The sequence below is a fragment of the Cornus florida genome, unplaced genomic scaffold (assembly GCF_030987335.1).
Source record: "Cornus florida cultivar Cherokee Brave unplaced genomic scaffold, ASM3098733v1 CherokeeBrave_3.0.0_Hap2_Chr06, whole genome shotgun sequence".
NCBI lineage: Eukaryota > Viridiplantae > Streptophyta > Magnoliopsida > Cornales > Cornaceae > Cornus > Cornus florida.
The window spans coordinates 105464269-105472764 of NW_026775576.1; the positions used below are offsets into that span (position 1 = coordinate 105464269).

General features: G+C 39.9%; 1 protein-coding gene across 2 annotated transcripts; it reads right to left on the bottom strand.

The window, feature by feature from the left end:
- Nucleotides 1–532: 532 nt before the first annotated feature.
- On the bottom strand, nucleotides 533–5193 carry LOC132313650 (protein FAR1-RELATED SEQUENCE 5-like). 2 transcript variants are annotated; one of them, XM_059812525.1, is made up of 4 exons: nucleotides 5012–5193; nucleotides 2562–4590; nucleotides 1688–1963; nucleotides 533–754 (listed from the first exon to the last, which is right to left on the bottom strand). In XM_059812525.1, the coding sequence occupies exons 2-4, from the start codon at nucleotides 4584–4586 to the stop codon at nucleotides 626–628; spliced, it is 2430 nt and encodes an 809-aa protein (XP_059668508.1). In that variant the 5' UTR covers nucleotides 4587–4590; nucleotides 5012–5193; the 3' UTR covers nucleotides 533–625. The 2 variants fall into 2 exon arrangements, with proteins under 2 accessions (XP_059668508.1, XP_059668509.1); XM_059812526.1 differs by having other exon boundaries at nucleotides 4993–5193.
- Nucleotides 5194–8496: the final 3303 nt, after the last annotated feature.

Consider the following 8496-nt stretch of genomic DNA (forward strand, 5'->3'; position numbering starts at 1 on the left):
GCACGTAAGACCATCACCTTACCTGTACATACTTCGTCATCCACAGGGAACCACACCTGCAAATTATTTCTAAATATTGCTATCCACTTCCTAGTTCAGTTCCCTAACACGATTTAGTGGTTTCCTTCTTGCGAACTTCCCCTTGTTTCAGGTCCCTCGGTTTCCACAATTCACACTTGATTTAGTAATTATGATGAAAAAACCCTTTTGCAAGAGCCACAAAAGCATCTGTTTGTCTGTCTCCCTCAACTGAAATAACCAGAAAGCCCTTGCAGTTGGGATACATCTTCCCATAATAGTTTCTACCTGACCAATTGGCCACATTTTAAGATAAAGAAGAGCATAGTAACAAATGAATGCAATCGTCCCCCATATTACAGTCTAACATATTTCGAGAAATAAAAAAACAATGAAAGAAACATAGTTCAGTATTTAGATTAAATATAACTGTGTGATTGAATGTTATGAATATGCCAGTGACACTGATTGCAGAATATAAAAGTTGATCGTCAAAGCACCTCACCTTCTTAGATTAACAAAAATCAGAGAGAGAGAGCAAATTTTATAAAGTCATTAGAAAAGCAGTTTAAAAGGAAAAAGTGTCATTTGAATATACAGGAATGATTTAGAACTCTTTTGTAGAGGATTTTCTTCTTTTTGCTAGATCACAACTGGGTTTTGAAAGGGGTAGTGCAGTTTCCCGTAGCTTCATATGTTCCTTCTTGTATCGGAGTCCGCAAGCATTGCAAAGGGTCTGAAATTAAAGGCAAAATATAGAATCACCATGTTAGAAGCCAGTTACAAACCATTGAAAAATAGCAAAATCATTATCTTCTAAAAAATTCTTAGGAAATTGGGTGCAGTGATTTGGGAAAGCAATTGTGGAGAGTTCATGCCACCATAGCTTTCGGTTCTTCTTTTCTAATTACTTTCATGTGGTGCTTAGTATTTTCAATTTTTTGTTTTACTTCTTCCTCTTTCTTGTAGTTGGCAACACGTGTGAAATTTAAGCTCCAGCTTATTTCTGAGTTTCTTTAGTGCTCTTTCTCTTTTCTCTTTGAGATAGAGTTCATCTCTGTAAAAAAATCACAGTCATTCAATCAAAGACAACATGGTATGAGCTTATAACATATGTTCTGGAAGTTCTGTTGGAAGAAACACTGCCCAATTATAGGTTGAGTGTCACTTTAAATCATGAGCCAGTGAACCACTTTGTTTACATGATGTTGCACATGAGTAAAGTAAACACCACAAAGCTGAAAACCCAAAAAAGAAAACATTAATGATGGAAGTAATAACTGCACCTGGAGGGCCCATTCAAAACAATGACAAAGTCTCCAATAAATGTACCTCAATGATCACGTTGACAACCCCAAAGAATCAATCTAAGGATCTCTTTGATAAAAATGAAAATCAAGCATTAAGAAGTATATGTTCAAGGTTAAGTTTGGTTTGATCTCATTTTTCCAACTTTTCAGCTCTAAGTCATATTCCTCAAGCTAGCTCAAGCGAATATGTAATTTCTCAATCAAGGTATAAGAAGGCTGTAACTATTTAATACATAAGTCATTTATCAACTGTTCTACCACACAATATGAAGTTAGAACTAATCACATATATAGTATATGAAAGGTCCTGCACCAAAATATATGGTACTAACAATCTTTATTATATACAAGAAATTTACCCTTGGGCCCTTCGGGCCATATCGCCATGTTGAGGACACTGTGGACTTGCATGCTGTGCACATCTTCCTGGTGGAGATGGTCTCCAGCCCAGAACTCCTTTCAGGAGTTTTTCTCATTATGTCATCATTGTGCAGCATCAAAAGTTCAGCCGAATTTACAAGGTTGCTTGAGATGTTAAGATTGTATGTGGCCATTGAAGAATTTCTAGCTGAATCATTTTCATCTCCAAGAGACAGTTCTTCTCTCTCATCAACAAGTCCAGAGTCGTCTGCAGGCTGTTTAAGCATACAATATTAAAGATTGTGATCAAGTAATATGATGAAATGAAGAGGAACTATTAGATATTACTAGTTTATAATAGAGTCACACTGTCATAGTTATTGTACATAATACAGTACTGTTTAATTCACTGTACCTAAATGAAGTGTTAGCAAACACATCAAATTGGAATAGCAAATAGGAAGGAGGAACATTGTGAGTTAGCAAGAATACGCCATTTGGCACAATATTTTTGGCTGAAATCTTTCACATTGGAATTGGAATCACAGAACAGCCAGAAATTCCAATCAGACAATTTTGTGAAGCAAAACTAATAATTACTTGATGGAAAATCTAACCAATACACACCCACACATCTACAGATAATTGGAAATATAAGTAAAATTTGCAAAAATGCAAACAATTAAATAGGTTTCTTAAGACTCGTAAGTATATAATGTTAAACATGTGACTACAGTTAAAAACCAATACCAACATGTTTTGAACTAGAACTAACACCAAACAGAAGTATATACAATATAATCGTAAAAACAGATCATCCAATCAATTATCACAGATGCCACAGAATGCCAAAATGAAATATCATCTTAGTACCTGAGTACTCTTATATGGCTTTATCTTGGAGATGTTTTCTAGCACTTGCATCATATAATCAAACCGTCCTTTGACATGTTGATAAGCTTCTTCGGATTCAGAAGCCATAGTTGCTATTCTAGCTGCCTTACAGCATAACATTTTGAAAAGGTTTGCTGCAGACAGCATTTGGTCCTCTTGTACGATGCATCTATAATTGTCTGTTAAACTTCCAACCCTTGCATCTTTTGTCCACCTCTTCAATATGTATTGAGTTGGAACCACTTTAATATTCCTTTGGTCTAGCACTTTTATAGCATGACTACACAAAATTCCATCAAACTCAAACTTCATACAGTTACAAACAACTGTATCATTTGATGAATTAAATTTTACCGTGCATGCTCGAGATTGCCCATATATGCTTACCTTGTACTCAAATAATGATGTGCTTGAATTACATTGGTTAACAATGAGATTCAGACACTTCTCATATTCTCGCTGAAAGACTTCAAAAACTTTTGGTGTATAAACATCCCTCACATGCTTCAGCATAATCACATTTCCCATCAACATTGGCAACTGCTCAAAAATGTCATAGCTTGCCTCCAATTCTTTCCAACGCTGGTCAGCCACTGCCCTTTCAAAGTGCCCCAAAAATTGCAACATGTTGAGGTTAGGCATCATGTAATCTTTGAAGCTTCTCCTGAAACCTTCACTTAGTCGTGTGCCTTCCACGTCAGCATAAAACACATGACTTGCACAGGCAGTAGCCCATCTCGACCTTTCCTTATATATCTTCATCAACCATTCATTTTGTTGAAGATTGTACATGGTCAACATTTCCTTCCATGCATGAATGAAGTCTTCCTCATCTTCATAATCATAGATGCAACTACTGAAATCTTTGGCAAAAGAGCCTGGACCATTAAATGCATGGCTAAGGTATATAAGAGCATTCTGGTAAATCTGCCAAACACATATTTGATGACATGTTTCTGGTAACACCGATTTAACTGCTTTATCAATGGTTGCATCTTCATCTGTGAGAATAATCTTTGGCTTTTGTCCAGACATTGCAGCCACAAAAGTTCGAAATAGCCACTCAAAAGATTCCAATGTTTCATCATACAAAAGTGCAGCACCAAAGAACACTGTCTGAATATGATGATTCACACCAACAAATGGTGCAAATGGCTGACTATTTTTGCTTGTTCTGTAAGTTGTATCAAAGAAAATCACATCACCAAAGTGGACGTAGTCCACCATCATTTGGGTGTCAGCCCAAAATATGTTGGTTAAGTGATTGTTGATGTCAAATTGTACTGCATAATAGAAAGATGGATCTTCTAATTGCCGCCTGTGAAGATAATCCAACAAACAATTTGCCTCTACTTCATTCATTTCTGTCATCCTTCTGGAATGTAAGTAACTTTTACAATCTATAGGAATATAACTACAATCCTCATGACCTTCAACTTGTCCTCCAACACACTCAAAGTCAGATCTCTGTTGTTTCACAAAAGTATTCTTAGCTTCTTGAGAAACAGGTGAACTCCTCTGCGGCGGTAAACTACTAGCCCTATTTAAGATTTCAACCTCATGATTATGGTTAGCTTCGAACTGTGCAATAATATACTTCCCATTGGCTTGACGAGAAATGATCATTTGCGCCAAGCAACTGGTTCTAGTTTCATTTTGATGCTTCTTCCCATTAATATCTCTATCATCTTTTTGCATAAAACCTCCTTTAGAACAAGTAAACCTCCTTTGTCCCATATCCCCATTTACCTTACCATTGTTAACAGCAAACCCATTCAGTCTAGCATATCTACAATAAAAATCGTATGCTTGATCATCAGAATCAAACTCCATGCCAAGTTCAGGTACCTCAACTGAGTTCAGTTGCTCTTCTAAAAAGTCACTGGATTGTCCATTATCAAGAGAAGGAACTTCTATATCAAATTCCAAGATTTGCATATTACAAGGGCTGATCTCATCATCTTCAGCTGGAGTAGTCCTATTACCAACAGCACTACCATCCATGGACCTTCAATTTCAGTAAAGAAACATTAATTTTATATATATATACATATATATATGTATGTATGTATGTATGTATGTAGATACATTTATGCATGCATGTATCAAGATATATATTGTGCATGTATGCACAATAGTAGCATTCTATAAATTTGTGCATAAGATAGAATCACAAACAGGGAAGGGAAAACAGAAAAAAAAATTGCGCATAAGCCGATGATCCTTTACCAATTAAATACATATGCAGATAGGTCAATTTTATGAGTTCAACACAGCTAATCCGAAAGAATATGGGCTAATCTAATCGTTCCAATAATTAATTACATTCAATACACTTTGATAACAAAATTTTGAACCATTATAAGCAGTGAAATGGATTTCATTATTATCAAATTTATCATATACATACAAGTATAGAGATGGAGTACCCGAGAGACGAAAACGAAGATGAGCACAGAAACAACTAGGGTTCTTGGTAGCTGAAAGTGCAACAATTGCTGATTGGATTGATCTTCAAAAGTGAGAGAGAGTGAGTTTGAAATTGAGTTTTGGGGCGAAGATCTTCTCCGCTGCAACTTTTCACGAGTTCATTCGGTGACGGAGTCTGAGCAATATGTGCCACGTAAGTCATATGATTACGTAGTATATGTTATTTACCATTCGGCCCAAACATTTCCACTATTTGACAACATATTGGGTCTTTTTTTATTTTAATTTTTAATTAGTTAATTCAAATACGGGTACATCCACTCAGAGAGCTAAACGCTCTGCCAACTAAGTTTTACAAGGAGAGTTTTGTCTCACAACGAATCAGTATGGGAAGTGAAATGGGTATATATGGGTTGAGTGTTAGCCTCACCTAGTAATTTAAACTTTTGGGTCAGATTACAAAACACTCAGCCCGTTACAGTTAATATCAAAGTTAGACCCAATCCTTAATCCGATGTCATGCCAAGCTTCCGATCCCATGTTAAGCGTTCGGTTCGAAAGAGCACAGGTGTGCCACCCTGGGTAAACAGGATGGCCCAACCACAACAAGGGTGTTACAATTCGTTGCAAGTTCGGGAAGGAAAAAATGTGGGTGTTAGGAATAAAGAAATTAGTAAGAAGTCTGAGACTAAGGCCCTGTTTGGATTGGCTTTTTAAACACTGTTTTTAGCCTTTTAGGTTTGGAAGTTGTTTTTGATAGTGTTTGACTAAATATTTATTTATTTAGATTTTTGTACTTATATATATATATATTTTCTTTCAATTATTAATTGTTATTTTAAGAAGGTGTGTATAATTATATAAGGGATAATTCCTAAAAAATGAAATTATAGATGCCTTGTGCCAAAATGATGGAGTCAAAGTTAACTTTTCCAATATGATGAAATTTTATAAAGGTATGTCTTGATTACTAAATTGCCCTTCATCTCTCTTTTGGGAAAACAATAACAAAGTATCAATAAAATTTTATTACTTATACAAAATTGAAGATGCAAGAAACTCCTTCTATTCTTTCTCTCTCTAGAATTCTTACACCTCAACCCGGAAAGATCCCTCTCCTCTTCATTCCAACTCCTATTTATAGACACTTACAAGATATTTACAAGATATTTACAAGATATTTACTAATTGCTGGACCTGGGCCTATTCCTCTGTAAGCCCTGGTCACCCTTGATGGGCTTACTCCCGCTCGGCCCATATGGCAGTGTCTTTCTATGGGCTGACCCAGCTGTTCGGACTGAAGGTTGTGTTTTGCGAGTCGGACCTGGCCCATGTCATCCGGGGCCTCCTCAACTGCCCCCATAATTGCCCCTTATTTAATAAGGGGTAATTATTGATGGCGTCTCATCATGACGCTGACGGCTCGAGATAACCACGTGGGGAGCGAACGGTCAGATCCAGAATCAATGTTCCGGGGCTCGAGGGATTTCTTGCCTTCCCGACGCTTCGGCCCTCGGGCCCCCTTGCCTTTATAGTGCTCTAGAATTCCACTTCACTTCCCTTTACCGTCCTCATCATCAGCCAAATCTCCCTCTTTCTAGAACTGTGCTAAGCCTTTTCCGGTGAAATCCTTCGAGAGTCATTCTCCCAGCGATCTTGCAGTCCTCCGAGGTTAGTTTCGTTCTTTTTATTTTCGGCAGGCTTCCATTTTCCCTCTTTTAGATTCTTCTAGCACTTCCACCATGGTTGTAGATCTGGGTGTTCTTCGTATGAGACTTAGACTTCCTGACAACATCGAAGTTAGGGTTTGCCCCCAAGACGTTAATATTACGACCGGCGCCGGCCTCCTGCCCGGCGAAGTCTTATTCACGAACCTTCAACTGAATGTTGTTAGGTTCCCTCTGCACCCTTTCTTTAGTTATGTCTTCAATAGATTGGGGATATCCCCTCTGCAGGTCAACCCCAACTTCTTTAGGATCATATCTGTTATGCTCTTATTGATGCGTGACAGAAATCTGGACCTTGACCTCATAGACCTCCTTCTGTGCTATAAGGTCAGTAAGATCCGTACTAACGAGCCCTTCTACCACCTCTACCCGTTCGAGAAGATGTCCATATGCACTGACACAATAAAATCTGAAAAGGGTTGGAGGGATAGCATAGTGGGCATTAGTGGGGCTTGGTCTTCGCCGGCTGCAGAGGATTACCCAATCCCGAGCGCCTTTGGTGTCTGCTCTGTCTCCTCCTATAAAAAATTCAAATCCCATAAACATGACTGCCCCTGTGAAACATGCGTTCCTCGTTTTTGCACTTACTTATGCCGCTCCTTGGGAATACCTTGTGATGATTTGAGCTATAGTGTTTGCAGGGATAGGAGTAACTACTTGAAGAGATACGTTCTGAACGATATTCCTTCCTGCTCAGATCTTCTCACTTCAGACAACCTCTTTGCGCTCTCATCACTCGGCTACAATATGAGCAGACTGCAGATTCCCTCTTTTGGCAGGAGGAAAAATACTCCCCCAGCCACTCCTGCTGCTGGGGCGACCTCCTCTCCAGCGTCGGCTTCTTCTTCAGCCACCATATCTGACACTGTCCCGAGCGCAGTGGCCACTAACCCTGTTGCCAGCGCCCCTGCTGCCAACCAGAACGCGCCCTCCCCAGCTACCATAGCTCCTGCTGCTGCGGGGGGCGGTCGGGACAAAGAGCGAGGCAAAAGGCCTCATCCTGACAGTGAAATCGATCCTGAGGAGGAGCCTCTTATTAGAAGGACCCGAGTCTCTGGGCCGGGTACTCTCTTGCACCGAGCGATCAGAGCTCCTTCTCCCTCTGGGCCTCCTGCAGCTGGTGGCTCTGCTTCTGCTTCAGGCCCCCCTTCTATCCCCAGCTTACCGCCATGGGCCCCTCGGTACACCCGAACGGATGGGACGTTCGTGAAACCGAACGAGACCATGCTGAAGGATGGCCAGACCGCTATGGCCTACTACAGGAGCATGTGGACTCCGAAGGACATTGAGGCGGCAAAGGGCCTTTCCCAGAAGGACGTGTTCAGTCGCTTCCCCCAATCTGCTATGGAGGTGACTTTTATTTTCTAACTCATGAATTCTCTTATATTACTTGGTCTTGCCTTCGCCCGTTCTGACTATTGGTTTAACCGTTCTTATTGTGCGCCTATGCAGACATTGTTCGGGATGATGGCCATGCAGAAGCAGGTGGAGATGGGGAACGCCAGGGCCCGAAAGTATTCTGACAGCCTGGAGGTGGCTAATAAAGAAAACGACCTCCTTGCCATGAAGAATACCGAGGTGCTGGTTCGGCTTGACAAAGCCGAGCAAGAGAGAGATGTCCTGAAAAAGGAGAATGATTCCCTTCAGGATGAGAAGGACGCCCTCCAGCTTGAGAAGAGCGTCTGGCAGACTGAGCAGGAATCACTCAGAGAAGAGAAGGCAGAACTCCAACGCCTTCTAGCTGATGAACAGTCTGC